The following is a 25110-nucleotide window of genomic DNA, read 5'->3' as shown; positions in this document are numbered from 1 at the left end:
TGATCTGAGAGTCATATTGCTCAGTAATTGCCCACAAAGCATTCTTTCTTAGGGAGCCAGATCTCTTCACATCATTCTCTACCTTGATATCTGTTAGAGAGTTTGTCTTTCACCTGTGACTCACAGCAAAAATGCTCCAGAAAGATAAAAGGCAAAAAGATGAGGTCAGTGCCTACAGATTTCAGAATTTCAGACGGATTAAAGAATTATTCCAAAGTGGCTGCATCCCTCTCCCGACACAGTCCATCATCTAACTATTTCTGGCTCTCGTGGAGTTCTCAGTGTCTGGTTCACCTCCAGCTGTCCCTCAATGAGAGGTGGCAGGACTTGTTCTGAGGATAGACCTACCAGCATCTCACATTCATAAGGTCTCCTCACCTTGACAGAAATAGAAACAAGGGAAGGAAAGAATGCTGAGTCGTGGAGTGGGAGCTATTCTGCAAAAATGCTCTCCTCATTTTCTATTCTTCTTCTTTAGGCCCTGACTCAGGCCTACCCAGTAAAGACAATAATGTAAAAAGGAAGTTTGCTGAAACAAGCAAACAAAAACAATTTGCCATTAAGTACAGCATCTGTTTCCATAACCATCTCTCTTGGGACTTTTAATTTATAAATTAAAAGAGTCACAGACTTACTATTAGTACTATAAATTCATATCATCCTTTAAAAAAAATCAGTATGAAAATCATATCAAGAACCAGAGATGCTATGCCTGAGATAATTTCAAAAGAAAAATTCAAAAGAAAGCAAAAGCCAAATATTATTATCTGAAAGAACATTATGAGAAACTAACCTCTCCCTCTTTTGGGTAATAAAGATATCATAAATTTGCCACCAAGGGAAATATGTTTGGTCAATCATTCAGTAAGATAATTATGGGGAGCCGAAGTTAAGTGGAGAAAAGCATGAGACATGAACACCGTGTACACACTGATCACAATTATGAATAATTCCTACTTATGGACAGAGACTGGAAAGAAATATGGGAAATGAAAATAATTATGGTAAGGTGACAGGTCATAGGTCATTATCTCTTCTTACAACTGTTTTTTCAACAAAATGCTATGCTATAATTTCAAAAATTCATAAAAATTATTCTCAGATTTGTCATGTTCATTAAAATGACAATTTCTTCACTAATCTTGAAGTCATTTATTAGGCAAACTCTCTGACTCATACTTGAGAGATTGGAGAAAAAGGAGGGAGTGAACTTTGCTTCTGAACAACCAGTCAGGATATTACAGGGGGCCCTCAGAGGTAAACAGGAAAAGGTAAAGTTCATCCAGGCCCCTTTGGGCTGACCCTGGGTGACAAGTGCCTGACTGCTCAGGGAGATCACGTGGCTGATCACCCCTGGCTGACAGGAGCTGGTGTGAACAGCACCACAGCCCAGATGTGCTCCCGACAGGATGCTGAAGTCACTCGAGACCGGAGTGTCAGCGTGGTTACTGCTGTGATACTTTCTCTTCTGCAGGGGGATGGAGAAGGAAGGAAAAGGAGGGAGCATGCGAACTTTGGGCTTTGCCCTTCTATGACATATACCACTCACGACGTGAATGATCGGAACTGTCATGACCTAGATTCCTGATAAACACAGGCAAGAAATGGGAAATTCGTGAGAATGTCAATTCCCACTTTAATTTCACCAAAGCTGCCTGGGAGGGGGTGGGAGGAATTAATTCTCTGAGCTGCATGTCTGTGTTAAAGGGTGCTATCGCTTATAATGGGTTTTATTGATGTCTCTGGCTTGCTGTTGTTGAGTCATTGGTGAAGGTCAGCTCTTCAGCACTTGGAGCAGGGAGGCTGCAGAGCTGGGAGCAATGGCACCTCTCAGGCTAACACTCCAGAAGCTGCCACCTGTCCACACCGTCCATGAGGGAGAAGGTGCCAGGTGGTGAAGGAGTAGACTGTCACTGATCTGTGTCCCTCTCAGGGCCTACTTGCCTCCACACACCACAACACTCACTTAGACATCGAATGCTCAGGGGCTTTGTTGCTCATGACTGAAGCTCTTTTATTCCTCTGGTTTTAATGCAGTGAAAAATTACATCTAGAAGCAGCTTCTCTCCATTCTCTGCTGCACTGATGCCTGCTTGCCACCTTGTCATGTGGAGGAAGCCTGAGTTCTAGGGAAAGTGGAGGCAGAGGAAACCGAACATCCTTTCATGCCCTGAGGCCCCTGACCTTTGTACTCAACGCTCTGGCCCTGGGACAGATGACAAGGCACACTGTGTCAGCGGATGCTCAGGAAAATGGTTCCTGGGTTTGGGGACTGCCATCTTCCATGGGTCAAATGAGGGACTGACTGATGACAAGAGTAGAGTTCTATGCAACACATTTTCAGTGTGCAGTGTTGGCTGTCAATCCTTATGTTGTTGGAGGGTAACGCACCACATTTGGCCATTTTGCTAGCATTCACTTAACTATGCTGGTTCTCTATTTATCCAGGTCATCATGAGGGCAAAACCTTTTGATAAAAGACACAGGATATAACTTGGCATGTGTGTGGGTGTTAAATTATGGTCACAGAAATAGCAGTAGATTTCAGAGCTATAGTGTATTACTGCCCAGATATCTATGAATTTGAGTTTCTATTTTAGAAGGCAAAAACCAATCATTCATGTCATCCACTCACTCACGTAGTACACAACAGAGATTACCTTCTTCAGGTAGTTATAACTCTCCAGCCCCCATCTACCTTAGCAGCATAACTGGCCAAGAGTTCTCCAACTCACATTCTTCTCCTCATCCCCATCCATCCTATAGTCCAAATTCAGTGTTTCCCAATTAGAGGATGCTGTTCACATGAGCAAAGGCCCTTGTGCCTTTTCAGACTGTTTCCTCCTCTTGGAAAGTCTTCTCCTCACTTCTCTGCCTGGCCAATTCCTTTTCAAAAGCTAGATCAGATGCCATTTCCGGCATCGGCCTTTCTCAATTCTTCCAGGCTCCCTCTGTGTTTAATTTTTTTTGGCATAAACATATTAAATTGTAATTGCATATTTAAATATAAATTTTATCTACTGGACACCTAGGACCAGAGGCCAGGTCATATTTATCTTTGGATTCCTGGCACCTAGGACAAAGGAGATGCTCAATACATTGCTGAATGAATGAATGAGTGGATGATGAATGAAGTAAATGTGAATAAAGGGCTTTCTGGCTAAGACCAGGATTTTCAAACTGATGCAAGGACATCAGCTTCAGTAGAATATGCTTCTTATTTCAGGTTTAAGCACCACACTAGAAAAACAAATGCTTAATTCTGGCAAATAGGAAGATGGAAGCTTCTCATATACCAAATACACTCCTATCTGAATCAATGAATCTTCACTCTGGTGGTTTCATGTTGACTGTTGAACTAAAAGCCCCAAATCCAGTCAAACAAGTACCAAGAATGCCCACCTTAAAGCACACAGCCACAAACCAGCTTATCTTTATAGAGTTTGAATTTAGAATCCTTAATCCTTGTAAATCTAAACCTTCCAACTGCATTTCCATCTACTCATGGCAATTCTTTTCAAGTCTCAATGAGAAATTTTCTGATCCCTGTGTGAAGAACCCAGCATTTCTTGTCTCCATAAAAATGTGCCTGCTGCACTGACCTCTGTTAAACAGAGTAGACTCTAAGCTCCAGAAAGACAGGACCCCGGCTACCCCATTTACATCCTATGCTATTTCAGGCACTCCCATGCTGGCTGACTGGATGACTGACTACATGAACAAATGCCTCTGCAGCAGACACCCCAAGGGAAAGGACCAATTTTCTTCTTTCTGTTCTCAGGGTCCTGCTGGGAACATCAGCAGAGACTGAGTGGGTGAGAGGATGATCAGTTACCAACACTCTGCCATTAACGAACTATCTCCTTTACTGATGCCAATGTCTCAGTTTGCCTTGCTCGGTCATTAAGTTAACCATGGGTCTCATGGCACAAAATGTCAAAAGCTGTTCCACAGCTGGAAACACTGTCCACAGAGCCAGCAATTTGCCTTGGTTATCGTCCATCCACTGTGCACTGACAGACCTCTTATGAACACATTTTGGTCGATTCTCCTTTTAGGCTGCAGGTCCCCCTTTCCTACCCAGAAATCCCAGAGGTAGACAGGGGGGCACCTCTGGAGTACAGGGAAAGGGGTGTGGGTTGGGGGGTTCAGCAGGTAAAATTGTGGCTTTCCTTCTGCCTTTTGATATTTTTGCTTGATGACATGGTATATATGAATGCTATTAACATTGCAAAACAAGTAAATTCCATATATTTGCCAATTAAAGGGCCAGGCTGCTTGAAATTCTGCTAGTATCATCCCTCATGTCAGACTGGAAGGGCCCAGGGTAGCTAGAAATATGGGCCAGTGAGTCCCAGGAACTAGCCTCTATTTGCAGTCTTATCTGTTTACAGTAGCGTACTCCATCCATCCATCATCCTCCAGCTGTCCATCCATCATCCATCTATCCATCATCATCCATCCTGTGTTTTATGAGTGTCATGACAATACGTGAAAAATAAAGGTTGCAAAACATCATTTACTCGGTTTTACTTTTTTAGTCTCCTTTAAGTAGAGAGGAGTCTGATACAAGAAGGCCAAATATACTACCTCACATGTTCAAATGAAATCATCTCCACATCTGTTATATTGGTGACTCTCATTTTTTTCTTGGTTGGCCAGGCTAAAAGTTTATCAATTTTATTCATCTTTTCAAAGTACCAGTTTTTGGTTTTGATTTTCTCTACTGATTTCAGTTTCATTGATTTCTACTCTAAATTTTATTATTTCTTTTTTTTTTCTGCTTGCTTTAGGCTTAAATTGTTCTCCTTTCTTAGTGTCCTAAGGTGGAAGCTTTATTGATTTTAGTTATTTTTTCTTTTCTAATGTAGTCATTCAATGCTATAAATTTCCCTCTAAGCACTGCCTTCACTGCATCCCACACATTTTGGTAAGCTGGATTTTCATTTTATTTAGTTTGAAACATTGTGCAATTTCTCTTGGGAATTCTTCCTGGAACTGTGGGTTATTTAGAAGTGTGTTGTTAAATTTCCAAATATTTGGGGGATTTTCCAGCTGTCTTTCTGCTACTGATTTCTAGTTTAATTCCACTGTGATCTGAGAACATACTTTGTATAACTACTGTTCTTTAAATTTTTTAAGACATGTTTTACAATCCAAAACGTGGTCTATCTTGGTGAATGTTTCCTTTGAGCTTGTGAAGGATGTGTATTCTGCCGTTGCTGAGTGGATTATTCTATTAATATCAATTAGATCAAGCTGATTTATGGTGCTGCTCAGGTTATCAATATTCTTGATTTTCTGCCTGCCTGGTGTATTGATTACTGACCGAGGGATGTTGAAGTCTCCGATATATTAATAGTAATGAATTTGTCTATTTCTCCTTTCTGTTCTATCAGTTTCATAACTCATGTATTTTGATATCTTCATGTTAAGTTCAGACATGTTAAGGATTATTATGTCTTCTTGGACATCTGACTTTCCACATTCCATGGTGATGGTTTGCCTTCAACCTCAGTTCTAGGATAGGTCCAAGAAAACTTGCTGATTTTCACTTTGTTCTGCTTTTTTTTTTTTTTTTTTTTTTTGAGACGGAGTTTCACTCTTGTTGCCCAGGCTAGAGTGCAGTGACGTGATCTCGGCTCACCGCAACCTCTGCCTCCCGGGTTCAAGCGATTCTCCTGCCTCAGCCTCCCAAGTAGCTGGGACTACAGGCGCCTGCCACCACACCTGGCTACTTTTTTGTATTTTTAGTAGAGACGAGGTTTCACTATGTGGGCCAGGCTGTTGGTCTTGAACTCCTGACCTCGTGATCCGCCCACCTCGGCCTCCCAAAGTGCTGGGATTACAGGAGTAAGCCACCGCACCTGGCCCACTTCTCCTTTTTGTGAGGATGGGAGCACAACTCTCAAGCTCTTTACATGTTGGGGCTGAAACAGGTGGTCCCTCCACACCTATTTTACATAATTCCCTGTCTTTATTTAGCACACTTGAACTCTGGCAGGTTGCTATTTTTCCAGGTACACCCTTCCTGGTCTTCTCTGGGTTGCAGACTCCCAGACCCCTATTATTGCCAATTTCTCCACACTGTTTCCAGCTCAGCCCCAAGTGTTATGTAAACGTGGGGACCTTCTTGGCTGAAGCAGAACCAGTGCTCTCCGAGATTGTGGAGAGAATACCTGACATGGGCAGCATATGGTAATCCTGGCTGGTGTTGAAGAAAGTCTGCCCCACAAGAGGCGAACCATGAAAACTGGAGATTTGCTGCTAAAGCTAAGGATGCTTCTCTAATCTGCTCAGCTATAGAATCTCTGTCTCCCCACAGCATGCAGAAGAGAGAAACGGAAACCCCCGTCGGTGCTGTGTAACAGAGAGGCCATAGATCCTGGCCTCTTGGGCATACCCTGCCATCAGTATGCTTGCCAATCAAATGTGTTACATGACAGTGCTGTGCTGGGCTCAACAAAGTAGGAGTTCCCATGGAGTTGAGGCGAGTTATACTTATAGAACTTAAGAAGGAAAGATCTTACAATCAGCCTCTTCAGCTGCATCCCCTGCCCTCTGCCTTCCTGAACAGTATTTTCATAGCACTTTTGTTTTTCCTTAACTATAGATAGGGCCATCCTGCAAAGAACTGGATTCTCTTTGTCTTACAACAATAGAAATTACAGAGTGGAAACTATTTATTTTAACTCTGATTGGTAAATAGATTGTATATCATTTTAGTGTCCCTCTTAGACACTGACACTGGAAATAAAGATGCAATCTATTGCTCTATGTGACATTTTTGGTACCAGATTATCTGGGTACTCCAGATAATCTGGATACTTTTGTTCATTAATGGTATAGATCACAAGATTCTAAGAGGCATAAACAAAGAACTGGCTCCCTGATGGCCTCTCCAGCGGGCAAGAGAAATTCTTTTATCTTTTCAAATAATGTTCCCTCCTGTGCCCTCTGTAATGGAATGATAATGGAATGGTTGGTAAACTAGGAGGGGATGGTGAAAGGTATTGCAGTATGAAAGGTATTGCAGGGCTTAATACACACCTCTGGGAAAATTTTCTCCTTCAGTCTGAGTTGGAGATATTTCATAGCCTACTTTCCACAATGCTAAAGGGTATCAGGCCTTTAAATTTTTCTAAGATGCTTTGAGTCAGCTGCTCTCTGCCTGTCCTAGGCTTCGCTGAGAGCCCGGGGAGGATATTAAGAGCATGATTACAGCAGGAGAAAATGAAAGATGTTGGGGTGGAAGTTGGAGAAGGGAGAAATAAACATAAATGGGGGAGGTGAGGAGAGGCCCAGGGAATGGATGGATGAGCAGAGGGGGCTCAAGAGAGGACAAAGTGACAATAGTAAGGGCAATTCTCAGGGTTGGAAGTAGACAGGAAGTGAGAGAATGGAAGAGATGGTGAGCATCAGAAAAGTCATCAGGAAGAGAAAGAATGAGGGTAAGAGATGTAAATGGAATCGGGACAGGAAACAGGAGAGCTGAGTAAGAGAGGTGTGTCGGAACACATGCACACACACAAACACTGCTATAAAGGAGGGCTGGGCTGGCTGCAGTTGCTGACTGCATTGGGCAAACAGAGTTATTTGCAATAATCTGGAAATCATACCTTGTTTTGTTTAAGGGCACCTTTCTCTTTCATATGAGGGCAGTCCTTTCCCGTCACCACGGCTTTGATATCTGCCACCGGCACTGCAATTCATAAAAGAAAATGCAAGTAACTACACCATGTGAAAGCTTCAATGTCAATAAAGAAGCAGGACTAAGCACTGGGTCCGCTACTGTGGTTGTCATTCCCAGAAACTACTGCAAAAAGAGAAAAGAAGATTGTGGAAAAGAGGAAGAGAAGCCAGGTACTGTCCCAGGACTAGAAACTAAAATATATCTTATATTCTCATAAAAAGCATCCCTGGGGAGAAAGAACTTGCTTGTAAGCAGAATTTGGTTCAGTGAAACAAAGACCTATAAAAAAACACCCATCATAGTACTGTTTGAAGTGATGGCATTAGAAGCAGTAGTAGAAATAACAGTGACCGTAGTAACAACAGTGATACTCATACTGATATTACAGAGGGCTCCTGTGTGACAAGAGCAATGCCAAGTGCTTTACATATATCAGTATCTCTTGCTATAGCATTTGCATCTATTTAGTTTCTGAGTTTTTGGATAATGAGAGAAAGCAGCCCTCCCTCAAAAAATTTATCCCACTCTAAATAGTTCTGAACTCTCACTCTCCAAAATCTCTTTCTCTGCCATCTCATTAATTCTGTAAAGCAGGTTTTATTATCCCTGTTTTACAGACAACAAAACTAAACTCAATTAAACAAAGGGAGAATTCCTTTCTGATACAGGATTCTGGAAATAATGCAGTTAGACAAAATGATGTTATCTTATGTCTTACTCTGGAGTTGGAGGAAGATAAGAAAATATATGGAAGGGTTTGTGCACTTAAAACTTTTGTTAAGATCAGGTGAAAGAGTCTGGGAACAGTAAGTGGATCATGCCTGTAATTCTAGCACTTTGAAGGGCTAAGGCAGGAGGATTGCTTAAGGCCAGGACATTGAGACCAGCCTTGGTAACATAGGGAGACCCTGTCTCTACAAAAAATGAAATGAAAATAAAAAATTAAAAACAAAAAGATCAACTGAAAGAAAGAAGGCAATAGGATGGTTTGGAACCTTAATTTAAAGTAATGCAAAGTCATCTGCCCCTCTCCAATCCCTAACCCTTCAGCCCCACATGGGTTTATGAATCAAGGTATGCACACTGGCTAGTGTGGCTTTACCAAGAATTTGGGATATGTGGGAATGCCAAGTAATCAATTCCTTAGACTCTCTTAATGATGAAGATGATGAGAGATTTCATAGTTAAAGCTCACATCTTTTTATTGGGCAACTGGGTTGTGAAGGTGAGAGATAAGGATAAAATTACAGAATACCTAGAATATTAAAACAATAGACAGGAAGGCCTCAAAAGCTAACATTTTCCAGGTACCCTAAAATTGCTAAGAATTTGGTCCATATCTGTTGACACTCCTAGAATATTAAAACAATAGACAAGAAGGCCTCAAATGCTAACATTTTCCAGGTGCCCTAAAATTACTAAGAACTTTGTCCATATCTGTTGACACTCCTAGGCCTCTCTGTAACCCTAAGAAGAGTGGGGTTGTGATGAATCCTCCAGGAATCTCTGTAGGTTCCCCTGCCATATCTCACCACATCTTGCAACCTGATTCTGGACCCTTCTGGTAGACATTACTTGTAGTTATGAATAGCTGTCTCTCCTTTCCTTCTGGACACATAGAAAACTACACTTCCCAGCAACCTTTGCAGTCAGGTCATGTGATTAATTTTAGCCAATGAAATGTGAAAGGAAATGCTACTTTTCTAGGTGGAGGCCCTCCATTCTGTCTTCCCCTGCCGCAGAAACTGAAGGAGTGACCTGTTCCATCCAGATGGCACAGGAGAGGCTCAGGGAATGGATGGATGAGCAGAGGAGGCTCAGGGAAGACAAGGTGACGATAGTCAGAGGGCAATTCTTAGGGCTGGAAATAAACAGGAAGTGAGAAGATGGAAGACATGGTGCACACTGGTCTGTGTTCCTGAGTGACTATATGGAGCAGCCCTTTGCCAACCTGTGTATGTTGTATAAAGTGAGTGAGAAGTAACTTTTTGTTGTGCAAGCCATGGAGATTTTGGGGTTGTTTATCCCTGCAGCACATGGTAGCAATATAGCCCCACCTGACTGATCTCAGATCCCTTTTCTGCCTCTTTGCCTGACCCCCTTGGGGTTGGCATCTTCCTGTGGGTGGTCTCTGTGATTCCTGAACCCACCATTGACCATGAACACTGACTTCAGTTCTCCTCAAATCCATTTTCATAACCAAGAACTGGCCTCCTTTCCCTCAGTAGCTGATCTGGCTGCCTAATTCCTACCCTAGGAAGGGACATTTGGATACTCTGGGAAGTTGGCTAACTTTCCAATGGAAAACCACCATTGAAGGGAATGTGATATAGTCAACAAACTCATTCTAAGAAACGTTCTCAAGATTCAAATAGAGTTTGAGTCACAAGTGCCTTGTAGAAAGTTTTTGTGTTATAATATACAGCATGGTCCATGAACTAGAGAGAGTGTCCACAGTCTACAATTGGTAAGTTAGCCCTTAGCTTTGAAAACCCATTGTATGGAATGTGATAAGAGTAACACCATAGTCTGTCCTGGGGGTGGTCTTCAGAATCTCTAACAGAAAGGCTTCCAAGGAGAAGAGTCACTTTTTCACTAGGTTTTGTGGAAGTACATGTATATTTTTTAACATGCATTGTCCCTTGTCCTAGAGACCAGCTGCTACATCATTCATAGGATTATGACTAAAAGGAAAACAAAAAGTTCTAAAAATACAGTGTAGCTTTTAAAGGTTGCTTTTTGCATAGTTTGTCTCTAGATGCACCAGAAGATTAGGCATTGGAAAGGCTCAAATGCTGGCCTCTCTATTCTCATGAGCAGAAACAGAGGGGTCAGACCCATATCTCCGGAATCTACACTCTAAGGAGACCGCAGGGAGCTCTTGATGACTTCAAAGCCAGGCTAGCATTTTGATGAGGCCTTTTTTATGGAAGCACTATAAAGAAGGGGGGTCCAGATCTGTGAGAATCAGGGTCACCAGTGAAGAACGAACCCTCCCGCCACATTTACCCCCTGGGGCATGGCCTCATTTCTTTCTATGCTTTTTATAGTTTGAGCTGGGTTGAGACCATCTTAATTCAACACTCCTATTTTACAGATGGGAAGACTGACCCTAAAGGGAAGAAATCAATTATGCAATGACACAGAGCTAGGCTAGTAGGGGAAAAGAGCTGGGTTTAGTGATTCTTCTTCCACTCCATGTTCCCTTGTTAGGCCATGATTTCTCCCTTTGTAAGGGGCCAGCCCCCTAAATCATGCTGAGCACAGCCCTAAATGTAGTTATCACTTCAGATGTTCAGGAAACTCTTTGATTGCTAATACCCGTGGAAGGAAGTTTAATTGTGATTTAAAACAAAACTACTACTGAAAAAGCAAATGTGGCCACCCACGATGAAAACAGTTTCAGCTTTCATCACTGAGATCCAAGTTCAGGCAGAAACCATTCAGAGGAAGTAGCTAGGAAGGCTTGAGCTCTTGCTGTGTGCACAGCTCCGTAGTAGAAGCTCCTGTGGGTAGAAATATGAGGAGGTACAGGCTGATCCCAGGATAGCTGCATGAAGAATCTGGTCTCTTTGGCCTAGCAGATCAGCCACATGACATGGAATGGTGGGGAGAGATGTGCCTTTGGAATCAGAGTGCCAGGGTTTGAATTCTACATCCACTAGCCCACTACTACTTTGGGCTTAAGTTTTCAGAACCTCAGTTTCCTTGTCTGCAATGTGTAACTCTAACATTATCTATCCCATATGGTTGCTCTGAGAGTTAAATCCTGATGCTGGAGCTGAGATCACTGTTGATTTTTAATCTAGGCAGTATACAGTAGTGGGTGAAAATCTGGGCCATGGAGTTAGACAGTTACATTCAGATCTTTGCTTTACTATTTACTAATCTTATGACTTTGAATAAGTTACTTAATCTTTCTGTATCTCAGTTTCCTTTCTGTAAAATATGGACAATATTATCTACCTCTTTAGGTTGTTGAGAATAATTTACGTAAAGCCCTTAGCATAGGGCCTGGTATATAGTAAGCACTCAATAAATGCCATTTGCAATTATTCCCATTATCAATAATCAGATAATGTTAATTCTGTAGATGGAGGGACCTGAATTATTCTGTGTGCTTTGGTGACCCAAATTGCCTACGGTGCCTCCCTGTGTTGCCGCTCTCCGCATCCACTGGAGCAGGCTTAATCTCCACATGGGCGGGTGAGCCAGCACTTTCCTCCCTGCCCCCTCTGATGAGGGAGCGAGGAATGCTGGCCTAGATTCTTTCAAAGGGAGGCAGTGAGGAACCCAGGGCATGGCTGCAAAGCAATGGGGTCCTGTGTGTGTTGGGGGCTATGACAACCTGTAAGTCAGCTTGGGAGGGATATGGGGAAGGTGGGGCTGTAAGAAGATGTCGATTTTCAAAGGCCAAGTTTCCTGACAAAGAAAAGCAACACAAAATGAAAGATTTCCTAAAGCTTTGGAGAAGACAGCCAAAGAGGCACCCTCAATCATGTGCACTGTCTGTATTAAGAAAACTCCATTTTACTATTTGATTTATCAATAGCTCAGTATTCAGCACTGATTAACTCAAGGGGCGCAAGACGATCTCTGCCTTGGTCTCAAGAGAGGGCAATGGTACATGGCAAGAGCAAAGACACTGAACATTAATTAAAGGCACGACTCATTTTTCCAGTGGAATGGGGTTTCTGACTTTTAAGGGTTCCAAAAGGTGGCTATTTTGCTCTAGGCAGAATGCAGAATTGGAATTAAATGCAAACCAAGGTGGCAGGCCTGCAGCAGGAAACCTCAGCTTCCTAGGCCGTTTTTTTTTTTTTGTCTCAGGCACAGTATTGCTTCATTTCAACTCATTACATGAGTATCCCCATTTCTCTAGCACATACGTGCAGAAGGATACAATCTTACTAGTACACACACACTCTCTCTCTTTCTCTCTCACACACACACTCTCCCACAAGGTGTGGATAAATACTTGTGCAGATAAATAGATCCGCACAAGTATGCAATCTTAGTTCATCATGCAATGGATAAACTGTTTTTGGAGCAGCTCTTTGGAACTTCATTTCAGAGGAAAACGGTTGCTAAGAGTTTTGGAGGCATTGTCAGGAGGGGCTATCACAACCCCTTCAAGAACCAGCCTTGCTCAGTGGCCACTGTGAAAAGCTGTGTGGAGATTTGCAGCTGTGGCCTTGCTCTCCTGCACTCACCCTGGCAAGCCGGCTCTCCCTGGCATCAGCACCTCTGGTTCCAGGTTAGTTATTTTCACCCTGGAGTCTTGGGGGTGAGGGTCTTAGCAGAGCTGGGGGACATCAGCTTGTGGGCAAGACCAGGAACTGCCCCTACACAAGGCTTTGTTGCTGTGGCTGCCAATTTCCTAGGTAGCTGGCCATTTAGCATGGGGGTGCTGTGCTAACACCTGGTAAACCTGTCAGTCAAGTGCCTATCTTTGGGTTGAGAAGTGATTACATCCCTGTAAACACGGGGCTAAACACTATGTCCTGTTAGTGGGAGAGCAGATTCACTGGACCATATGGGGAGTCAGGTTGTGTTTGTTCTGTCCTGACCACTTTTCCCCTTGTGACAGGTTAAGAATGGGGCTGTGGGGCCCGGACCTCCTGGGGAGCTGCTGTTTGTTTCAACCAACAATAACCTCTAACTCTTTCTGTTTAACCACTGCAGAGCAGTGATTCCACATCGCTGGGCTCTGGTCAGTTCCTAGTTCACAGGGGAGTTCACACCAGTGAGATTTTCACCAGTTAATAGCAAATGCAGAAAAATGAGGACACCGGTGTGAGTTTTTCAGCGAGCTAATTTAGTTTAGCAGAGGGGACTGTCTTTTATCTAAGATTAGGTCCTTCTTACTTTTTATTTTCTGGTAATTGAGGGACCTTTCTTTCATGAAAGGGTTGTGATATTAAACTTTAGTTAGATTTTATTTTTTTAATACCCTTTTTTTTTTTGGCCCAAGTTAAAAGTTAGCAACATACTATTAATTTACTTAAACTTTTTTTTTTTTTTATAATTATTAGTGAAAGCCACGTTTGGGGAATCACAGCTCTCAAAATATGCATGTCAGAACCGCCTGGAACATCTGTTAAAACAGAGATGGCCGGTCCCCACCCACTGAGTTTCTGATTCAGCTGGGCTGGGGATGGGGTCTGAGAATGTGCATTGCTAAGAAGTTCCGAGGTGATACTGCTGTTGATGTTCCAGGGACCACGTTTAGAGAATCACTGGTCTATAGCTTGGCCAAGGTGGGGTGGGGAAGGCTTGAACTGTAAAGGGAGGATCCTCATTTACAGGTAGAGGCCCAGGACACCCCTAACTCCTGCCCCAAAGCAGGGAGGCATAGACAGTGTCCCAGGCTCTCTGTAGCAGTGGATTTCAGATTTCTTTCTGTAAACCCTGACTTAGGGAGCCAATAATGTGGGCTGGGAAGAAAGTTCTCCTATGAAAGAAAACAAGATTGTTTTCTGAACTAAATGACACTACAAAGACCAGACTGTCCCATTTTTAAGCTGGAGGAAGAGTGAATGTTCCAGGCTGTCTGCCTGAGATGTCAGCGCAGAGTCTGAATGTGTCAGGAAATTTCCCACTCCTGGGTTATTTTCGCCTTCAATGGCCGTGAGTTGTAAGGAAGGCAATCCAGATTTGACTTCCATGGGCCCCAGGGTGACAGGACAGAAGGTGTGAGACTCTGGGTAAGGACTCTATCTGGGACACGCTTATCTGAATACTGCAAGGTCAAGGTGACTTTTAAAGGTTATTTAAAAGTGCTCTGAATGTTTTCTCCCTCTCGGATTTTTCTACCTGGGATATCCTCTGAGGCTACGTTCATTTTATCTCATTTCTCCTCAAATTAATTTATCACCCTTGTGTATTTCAGTGTTTCTATAATACTTGTTTAATTTGTATGGCTAACACTGTCAAAATAATCTGGCACCTGGTTCCGTGTGGGGCTAAAAGAATCCTGCACATTACTGTCTCTTCAAAAGCATGCATGTTAAAACAGACAACATACAGAAAAAGTCAAAAAATATACAAGAGAAATATTTAGCAAACAGTAGAGGTAACTGATCATCATTTTCAGTGTCTTTGAGGGAAACTAGCTATATTTGGACCTGCCATTAACTCTGTGTCATAACTATGGGATACACAAAATTGTAAAGAATAAATGTTGTAGGGGTCAGGCATATACATTATGAAAATAAGAAATTATTATGGGTTTTCAGAAAAAGACAACTGACAGAGTCAGGTTTGTATTGGTTTTGCTCCTTGACACAGCACCTGGATAAACAATGTAAAAAGCGGACATTTGAACCCCAAGTTTACGTCTTTCAGTGAAGATACCTTTGCATCCATTTTACATTCTCCCCTGTTCAGTTCCAAAGCCCAAGTCCATCCAGGTCTTGCACTTGATGAGATGGCTCAGGCCAAGACTTACAACTAGATGAGATGTGTTCAAAGGGCTTACTTAGGCTGATAGTTTTGCTGCATGATATATTGTGATTAGGAAACAACCAACGGACCAACACTCAGGCCTCTGCCAAGGAGAGCTACTTACGTTTGTCCTGCAAGGAATCGTGAGGCACTTCTCCCTGAGGACTCTCTTCTAAGTCTCCGTAATGCAGGACTTTGTGATTTGGTGAAAGTCGACAATACCAAAACTTGTCTGAGAGAAAAAACACAAGTTTACAAGGTAAGTGATTCTGGTTTATAGAAATATGATCCTGGTTATTTCTTAATACTCTTGCCTGGAGGAAACAAGCAGTTCATCTGATTTTAAGTCCTGAGGAAGGATGAATTCTAGGGCCCTGCACAGTAACTTCCCTTTTGAGTTTGATATTTACTTATCACCTGTCCTGCTTGCTATACATTTGGTAACCATTAGTAAAGTCATCGACCCCTTCAAGCTCAACAGCAATAGATTTTAAGAGGTGGTGGTTTCCAGAGGGTATTTTATCACTAATGATAACCACCATAGGAACTGCTCCGTATTCATTTACAGACAAAAGAGGGAGGGAGATGTAGAAAAAAACAGATTTCTCAGAATGTTTCTGCTTCCACTTTCCTCTCTGAGAATTTCAGACTGTTGAGACAGTTGTGTCCAAGGCCATATTTTAGCTGATACAACAAACCCCTACCCTAGGCTACTACACACACATTAATCATGAACGAATTGTTAGGCAACTGGTGATACACACGGTGGGTGGGATTCATGAGGAATTCATCTAAATAATTCAGGGATTTAGCTACAGAATGGGGACATGCACAATCATTCTCCTCTCTAATTCCCAGAATTTGCTTATCTGGATAGGCATGACCAGGGGATTAGGATCATTCTTATAAACAACTTCCTCAACTTTACTGCCTCAGTCTCTCAAAAGTGAGAAGAAATTTTGAGTAAGCCTATGAGGCAGGAAGAAAGAGGCAAAGAGCACTTTTTATAGATTAGGGACTTGAACTGTGACAGCAATGCTTGTGCAGCTGTCTCCTCCAGGAAGCCCCCTTTGATCCCTGCAGCTGAAGGGCCTCTCCCCATCCTCTGAGATGTTCTAGAGTCTCCTTTGCACCACCAGTTTGGCTTGGACTGGCAATATTGGAGCCTAATGTTAACACCTTAGTATTTCCCATTATCTGCTACAGACCCTAGGTAAGCAACTTGCCCTTGAGGGTGTATTGTGAACAATACTGATAGGAGAAGAGGATTCCAGCCCTGACAGTGTGGAAGACTCTCAGTCTCTCTGTTGACAGTCACTGTCTTCATAATTGCAATGTCCCAATCTCTTGGCACAGTGTCTGACACATAAAAGTTGCACAGTTGGTGTTGGCTAAGCTGATAAATGAAGACCCAAGGGGACCTGATCAAAATGCCTAAGGCAAGAAGTGTCTGTCACCTACAAGCCCCTTTGCGCCACTGTGCGGTTGGTACCCTTTGAGGCCTTGGCCAAGTTACCTCATTATTGTGCCTGAAATATAATTTGTTTTGAAGCCACTCTGACTAAAAAGCTCTTCATTATATTTTAAGAAAAGTGGTTTTCTCTCTAAAATTGCTGTCACTGCAAACCCATGGTTTAATTATGATTCTTTTAATAGAAATAGAAGTTTTAAGAATGGAAGTAAAAGCCACACAATGAACAAAGAAAATGCCCAAATTTGATCCACAAAAGGAGAGCGTCTCTGTGATTCTTATCTTCCTTGTCTTTAAATAGGGTTTGAGAATTCCGAAGCATAGTCAGAATACAGCAATTCATAGATTTAAAGGAATCTGAACTCTGGTGGAAAAAATTGAGCAGGAAAAAGGTCATTTAACAGCTAGGAAAACATTTGAAATTGCTAAGTTTCAAAATTATGCCATATATATACCAAACATGGGTCATTTTGCTGGGAGAGCATTTCAAAGGGAGAAAACAGTTATTCTCTGAGTAATTCACAGACATTTAAATTAGGCAAATGTGTACTTATGGGTTTTCCATGAGGACAGCAACTTTGGGAATTTGACTTGTAACTCACAACAGGAATTGTGAATTCCAGAGCAGGAGGCAATGGCTTTCCGAACGTCAACAGTGCTGTTGGGGGCCTGTGGCAGCTGCCTCTCCGCACAGGTTCTTCCCCCTGCCCTTCGTGGCTGTGATGATCAGAAAGCCAGCTGGAGAAATCTGCCATAAAGTTTTCCTTTCCTTGCTGCATCTAGGTGATATGTTTGGCTAAGTGAGCAACTAAAGGGTGATAGAGGCTGGGAAGGAAGACAGTGAGAAGTAGTACTTGGACATGCTGGGCTTATTGTGAGTTAAATCTTAGCCTGTGCTTTATAGGAATCCCTTACTTCTCGAGCTGGGGTAAGTAAACTCTAGGGGTCAGCAGTGGGACTTGAAGCCAAGCCAATGTGTCACAATCAAACAAGATCAATGACACTCAATTGATTTTGAGGAGAGGAATTAAGAAATTTAACTGGTGCACAGTATAATACAAACATACATTATTGTAGAGTAAATTGCACAGCTTAATATTCACATGTAAGATATATTGATTTGTAAGATTTCAAAAATTTTGCTGCTCTACTTTCAGGATAAATTTGTTTATCCAATGAATACTTGCTGTGTGGCTGTCTACAATGCACACAGCACTCTACTCGGTGTAGTGAAACATCTTTAGAATGGAAGGCAGACATGAAAGACAAGGCCAACGAGCTCAAGGAAAAGGAGCTCCCTCAGTTCTTCATGGCAGCTAAGAGAGAAAGATGTTGTTTCCCAGGTCTGGGAAGTAGGAACTGGGACAAATCAGTAACTCTGGCTAGCCTATGGAGAAAAAGAGGAATGCAGAAATCTCTTGTGCAACACATTCTTACATTTGGAAATGATTATAGAACAGTGGCTATTTATCAGAGTTTCAAGAGGCAAAACAGCCATCTTCCTTGCAAAGTTGCAGTTGATGTTTGTTTAAAGAAAACTCAAAGGGTCTGCAGCAGACAGACTTTCCTCCTTTCCAGAGCTTAAATTCCCTTGACTTGTATGACACCATCTTGTCCTGGTTTTCCTCCTACCTCTATTCTCTTATCCTATACAAGTTTCTTTTCTTCTGTCTACTACTAAAATGATAAAAAGCAAAAAGATCGGTACATCACAGATATAAGTGATGTGTTCCACTCCTCCTCACCAATTAGAAAGTCTTGGATGGATGGCAAAATATTGGACAAAGGGGCTGAAAAGGCTGAGAAACTTGTCTTGACTCATAATCAAATGGGAGGCTACTCAGCCAGTATCTTCCTCACAGTAAAACGGGAGTCCTAAGGTTTGGAAGGCTTAGACGTTGTGTATTTCTGTCCTGAAGGGAAAGCCGCTACAAGGATAGCATCAGCACAGTGCGTCGACATGTTGGGTGAGACAGTTTCAGTGTCAGCCACCAGCAGCAGCTTGATTTGCAGTTTCTTTTATGGCAAGAAAAATGTGTATTTTCCTTTCAAACCCCAGCATGATGTTACTCGTTCCTTTATCCCTCTGGGCGATGAAAGAGTGAGTTGCATCACTAAAAGCAATTAGCAGGAAGCAGTGAGAACATTACCAAAGATTGTTTACTAGCATTTAGGTGAAAATAAGAGTTAATATGGAGGTCTTCCAGTCAATGACTAATGAGAGTATGTTAATAGCCAGGCTTGGTCTCCAAACCCAAAACAAAATATGGGGAGAATTTTGTGTTTCAATCTTGTGTGTGTGTGTGTGTGTGTGTGAAGGATAAGAGGGAAAAGCTGCTTCCACAGCTCACGAGCCTGGTAAGAAGGGCTGATTAAAGCTATTCCCAATGTCACATAGATTGCTATGGAGCTAATAACCACTGTCAACTGTAATTTTTTGCAGTGTCGTCCAACAGAACTTCCTGCAATGATGGAAATTCTCTATTATCTGTTTTATCCAATACTAAGAAAACAAATTATAAATTTTCTTTCATTTTAAGTAACTTAAACAGCCATAGGTAGTTCTATCAGATAGTGTAGCCCACTGTCTGTTTTCATCATCCAGGCTGAAGATAAGCTTGGGGCTGGTCCCCAGGTCTCTGGGAGAGCCCAGCAAGGTGAACAGTAGCAACCACTGCTAGGTGTGAAATGCCAGCCAGTTCAGTGAGACGCAGGGCACAGCAAGAACCAAGCCCCAAGACTGCCGTGGAATCAGGACACATCTTTGTCTTGAGTGCAGAGCCCGCTGTCAGCAGCTGGGGGCTGACCCCGGGGGCCCTAAGAGTCCCATATTAGGGAGGAGAACAGGTTTTTGTAAAAGATGTCTTTAGAACACTCCCATGAGGATTCTGAATTTTCCCAAGGATAACCTAAAATGTGCCAAGTCTTCTGTGTGTTCAGAACAAGGTCAGCTTTCTGCCTAAGGTCCAACCTTTCCAAGTCACAAAACAAGAGGGACCCAGCAATGTGTTTAAAGGGAAATGTCATCTTTCGGGTGATGAGATCTAAGATTTTTTTTGTTGGTGCAAAAAAGGGAAACAACTATCGATACCGATGAAGGGCATCAAATCTTTCTCACTTCACTGAGCTTTCTTTAAAAGGACAGATTTGTGTTTTGATTCTGAATTCTGCCTCCCTGGACACAGCTGCTCACAGCAAATGACCCCTGAGTCCCCAGGTACTTTTCAAGATGATTTGGTTTAACAGATGCCTTGAAGTCACACATACCTGGGTGACACACCTGGTTCTGATTCTTATTAGCTTCGGGGCCTTGGCCTAATTATAAAAACCTCAAAAATCCCTGTTCTTCATAAGTATAATGGTCATAATTATATGAGTAAAATACACATAAAGTATGGATCCTACATCTTCCAGAATTGGTTCTCAAAACATATTTGTACTTTCCTGCTCTTCCAGTCAATAGTAGTCCCTCTCATCCACACTACTGTCCCTCCATCTTTTGGGAACAATGATTATGCATTATTCTGACCTATTGGGAAGTGCCTTTTTTTCCTGAAAATGAACTGGCTTTTCATAATTTGAAAATATGTATTTATTTATACCTGCCTTTTTGTAACAAAATATTAAAATAAAATTTCAACCAAGGATGGAGAAAGGAATGACCTGCTCCCCACAACAGGGCAATATGGTTACTGTGCCCGAACACACCACTTGGCTCTAGGTCTTCTGACGGGGTCTCCAGAGCAATGTAAGATATACCAGCCTTGTTGGCAGGAGTGGTAGGCATGCATTTTGCCCAACACTGAGTTCCAAGATAAGCCTGTCATGTCAGCACTTAGGGAATGCCAGTCAATCAAACAGACACTGTCCTCCGCAGGAGGTTTCATGTTATCACTTCTTGAAATGATTTCCAATGTTAGCCCTGGACTCTCACCAAGGCCATTCAATGCAAGTGATTCTGAAAGACCTTCATCTCTGAAATACAAGAGAAGTAGGGGGCAGTTCTTGAGCCTACAGATTCTCATGAAGCAAATAGTGGCTGGTATCATTTGGATCTGTGTCCTCACCAAATCTCATGTGGAATTGTAGTCCCCAGTGTTGGAGGTGGATCCTGGTGGGAGGTGACTGGATCATGGGGGCGGAGTGCTCATGGATGTTTTAGTACCATCCTCCCCTTGGTACTGTATAGTGATAAAGTCCTCTTGAGATCCGGTTATTTAAGTGTGTGGTACTTCCCCTCTCCCTGTCTTCCTCCTGCTGTGGCCATGTGAAGTTCCTTGCTCACCCCTTGCCTTCTACCATGATTGGAAGTTTCCTGAGGCCTCCCCAGAAGCAGAAGCTGTGATGCTTCCTGTACAGCCTGCAGAACTATGAACCAATTAAACCTCTTTTCTTTATAAATTAGCCAGTCTTAGGCACTTCTTTATAGCAATGCGAGAATGGACTCATACAGTGTCCCTAACACAGACAACTTCTGGGGTTTCATCTGAAATCTCTCCTGCAGGAGTCCAGGGAACACAGGAGCCAGGCAATTTCCATGCCAAGGATTCTGTGACCAGGGCTTATACTTCATGGTCAGTAAGTATAAGCTTGGGGAGAGAGTGGAGTGATGCAGGTTAGTGGCCTCCAATGCCACTCCACCTCCTGTGTTTAGAAATCTATATTCTGGCCAGGTGCAGTGGCTCACGCTTGTAATCCCAGCACTTTGGGAGGTGAGGCAAGTGGATCATCTGAGGTCAGGAGTTCAAGACCAACCTGGCCAACATGGTGAAACCCCGTCTCTACTAAAAATACAAAAAATTACCCAGGCATGGTGGCGGGTACCTGTAATCCCAGCTACTCGGGAGGCTGAGGCAGTAGCTTGAACTCAGGAGGCAGATGTTGCAGTGAGCCGAGATCATGCCATTGCACTCCAGCCTGGGTGACAGAGCAAGACTCTGTCTCCAAAAAAAAAAAATTCTATATTCTGAGGCGCTACGAGCTAAAATTAATAGCCAACATCATCAATGAATGTTTGATAATCTGCCCAGCATCAAAGTGCTATAGATGTATAATTTTACTTACCCCTTACGGCTATTTGATAGAGGAACTAACATCATCCCCATTTGAAAGAAGAAGAAAGAGAAGCACAAAGACATTGAGCGGATTGCCCGAGGCTACCCAGCTAGTGAGTAGGGAGCAGGGACTTCAGCCCAGCGGATTGTGTCTTTTGAGAAATATTACCTCCCAGTTCTAATGTGGTTAGAATTCCCAGAAACCCAGATCTGTAAATGTCTGCATCTGACTCTTCCAGTAGCAGAGTTGCACATGAGACAGGCAGAAGGATCGCCAAGTATCAACTCAGGGATCTTCTAGCCAAACGTGGCATAGTCGAGTACTCTCTATTTTTTCCATCACTTTCCAGTTCTGTGGAACTGTAAGTTCTTTCATATTTTCCCTTATAAAGTTAACTACTTAAAAATTCACTCATCTGTATCCTATTCATTGTCAGACAAGTTTAAAGGGAGTATGCTGCTGGCTCCTGCACTGGGAGTGTCTGCTCTTGAACCTGTGATGACATCTGGCAGGCAGTTGTCCATCCCAGTCTGAGGTCTCATGTAGAAGTGCATCTTTTTTGAAGGGATTAAAAATGTCATGTTCTCATTAATCTGTGTAAATCTAAATGGAATGTTTTGATGGGGTGATAGGAAACCAATTTCAGCACAGTCTGCTTTGAATCCCTATTTTTAAGCACAGAACCAGTCACCAGATTTCAAATCCATTTACCAAATACCAAAAAGCCTTCCTTTTTGCACTCGGAAGGATGATTTTGTATTAAACACAGATGGTCATGCTCCCTAGGGAGCTCAACTCATAAATTTATAATCTAGATGCTAATATTTTTTTTGTTCAGGAGGTAGTTCATTATTAGAAAATTGGAAAAATTTACAGATACGGGACTAACATTTTTTAAACAACAACAACAACAAAAACGCTGTTAATTAATACATCTAGAAACAGGATTATTCTGATAGAACCCATCCACTTCAACCTAGTCAGGGAATTCTCATGACGCAGTAGACTAGAAGGTTAAATTGGTGCTAGGAGCTAGGTTGTGAGGGATTCTAGCTGGGCAGCAGTAGAAGCATTGGGTGTCTATTTGCCATTTCCCATCCCCAAACTTCTGTGTCCTTTGCCCAATGTCAAGTAAGTAAAAATCTTATAAATCATCTTTATGGGGGCAGTATATCCCAAACATTGATTTTTTCCAAAGGCAAAAAAGACATCAGGGCATACAATCGGCTCTCTGACTAAATGAGCTCCTGGATCCCCTAATCCTGTCCTCCCACTTTACAGATGAGAACTTGGGGCCTTGAGAGGTCATGTGTCCTTCTAAAGACACCTAGATGGTTCATTAAAGAACTGAGAAGCCTAGCACCAAGTCCACTCACTCTGGCTCACTGCTTTTTTCCTACACAATCTTAAAGAACAATAGTAGCTCCCTTTTCTTGTTGTTTATTGTTGCCACATTCATAATCACCTCTCTTCCTCATGATAGCCCTAGGAGACAGGCATTGCTATCCCCATTTCAGATGGGGAAACTGCCCAAGGTCACACAGCTGGACAGGTGTAGAGGCAAGACCGCACCCACATTGCCCGGTTCTGGGGCTATGTCCTTGCCACTGAGCCCTGTGGTCTTCTTGGAACACCATTTACTCCGACATGATACCTGATGCAAGGAATGCGATGAGAGGAGGCATGAACTCATCCTTCAGTGGCTGAATGGGAGGGAGGAGTTCCCTCTTCCACTGCTCTCACTAATAGGAGGCTTTCTCTGTAACTCAGCCCTTATTATTCTGCCTATTGTCCTCTCCCGAGGCTCAGCCTGAAATTCACTCTAAGAGCTTCTCATCCTCTGTGAAGAAACTGCATTTTCCTTCCTCCAGGAAGTTCTGCCTTCGGAAGTTCCTCAATGTGATGTTTAATGGTGACATGAGAAACACTTCCAATTTACTGAATATGCAGCACAGGACAGTTAAAGTAAATGGCCGGGGGATGAGTTCAGCTGACAAACACAAAATGATTTTTGTCATTAGTGGGTGAGCTCTGTGGCTGAGCAGGGCATTCAGCAGGTTTCAAAATATCTGCCAAAGTTTCTCCTGGGCCATAACTGGTGTTCTTAGTATAGTTGCTAATGCCTATGCTTGCTCCTGCCTCTTCTTCAATCTCTTTGCCTCTTCCCAAATCTTACTTTACAGTTTTATGTTCTGGCTGTTTGCTTCTAGGAGTGTGTGGTATGAAGACTCTAGCTGTGCAATCAGCAGCATGTCAAGAGAGCAAGAAAACAGTCAAGGGTGCTTTACTTGTCCAGGAAAGAAACAGCTAGACATGTTTCCCACCTGTTGAGTCTAGTCTTTTGACATTCATTTGGATTTGACATTTTGAAGTTAGAATTTATAGAGACAATTCAGAAATCTGTCTTGAGAAATTATGTAAGTGATGCTACCCTATCTTAGTTCACTTACTTATATCCCCATATGAAATAATTCTGTCCTAGAAGAGAAGCAGTGTGGGGGATTTGACAATAAGGGCCATCCACGCTGAAAGCTTCAAGATCAAACCCAACAGTGGGTGCCAGCTCTCCTGCACCAAGGGGAGTCATTAAAAGGAAGGGTCCTGGAGCTGTGGAGTTTGAATCCTTGCTCTTCTGTGACTTTGGGCCAGTTTCTTAGCCCTTTAGTGCCTCCATTTCCTAATCTGTAAACTGGGCATAATCCTAGTAGTTACTTCCTAGGGTTATGGTGAGGATAAAATGCATGATAAAGTAATGCATTGTAACAGGTATCGGCCAGAACACAGATCTGGAAGTCAGAAGACTAGAGTTTCAGAAGCACCTGGCACATGGTAGGCTCATATACACGTCAGCTATTGTTGACACCACCACTAACAGTTTTGTGGCACTAAATGGCAAAGAATGGCTCTTCATTTCTGTGGCTCTTCTGGTAATTGTGGACTTTGATTCTCTCTGGATGTGCATGGGAAGCAGAAATGACCTGGACTGCTATTCCTGTCCTGAGTACAATGCTGCATGGCCTACCCTTAAACCAACACCACACCCCTGTGATGCTCCAGGGAGCAGGCCACTCTTTACCCTATCCAAGTTTGGAGTGTCCCCAGAAACAATACCTTGCCTCCGCCGGGCGTTGAGTTTCCTAAAGCAGGTCCCTTCCACGAGGCGGTTCAGGCGTTGCTGTTTGATCAGCTCTAAGATTTCTGGCTGAATCTTCTCCTTTAGTTCCCTGTTACAGGAAAAACACATTCCACAGCATGCCTTGAGAAACAGAGTGTGGCTTGGTGGGCATCATGGGCAGATGGGCAGGGGAGAACAAGTGCATCTTTTCATGACCATCTAATACCTCCAACTTGGCGCTTTAGAGAAGTGTTTATTAAGAGTCAGTGGCCAGGGGCATAAGTACAACACCACAATAGATTCTGTGACATTTACAGAATTCCACAAAGC

The 25110-nt window shown here is 42.7% G+C and overlaps 1 protein-coding gene across 26 annotated transcripts in view; it reads right to left on the bottom strand.

The window, feature by feature from the left end:
* ELMO1 (engulfment and cell motility 1) overlaps positions 1 to 25110 on the bottom strand; it is a 582820-nt gene that overhangs the window by 8091 nt on the left and 549619 nt on the right. For all 26 annotated transcript variants that reach the window (XM_074035218.1, XM_045387647.2, XM_005549784.4 and 23 more), the window contains 3 exons: positions 24777 to 24889; positions 15264 to 15371; positions 7620 to 7702 (listed from right to left, as the gene is read on the bottom strand). In XM_074035218.1, coding sequence (XP_073891319.1) covers positions 7620 to 7702; positions 15264 to 15371; positions 24777 to 24889 — 304 coding nt within the window. The remainder of the gene's footprint in view (positions 1 to 7619; positions 7703 to 15263; positions 15372 to 24776; positions 24890 to 25110) is intronic.

The sequence above is a fragment of the Macaca fascicularis genome, chromosome 3, assembly GCF_037993035.2.
Source record: "Macaca fascicularis isolate 582-1 chromosome 3, T2T-MFA8v1.1".
Lineage (NCBI taxonomy): Eukaryota > Metazoa > Chordata > Mammalia > Primates > Cercopithecidae > Macaca > Macaca fascicularis.
Note: the sequence above shows the minus strand (reverse complement) of the source record. Positions and strands in the feature narration are given on the sequence as shown.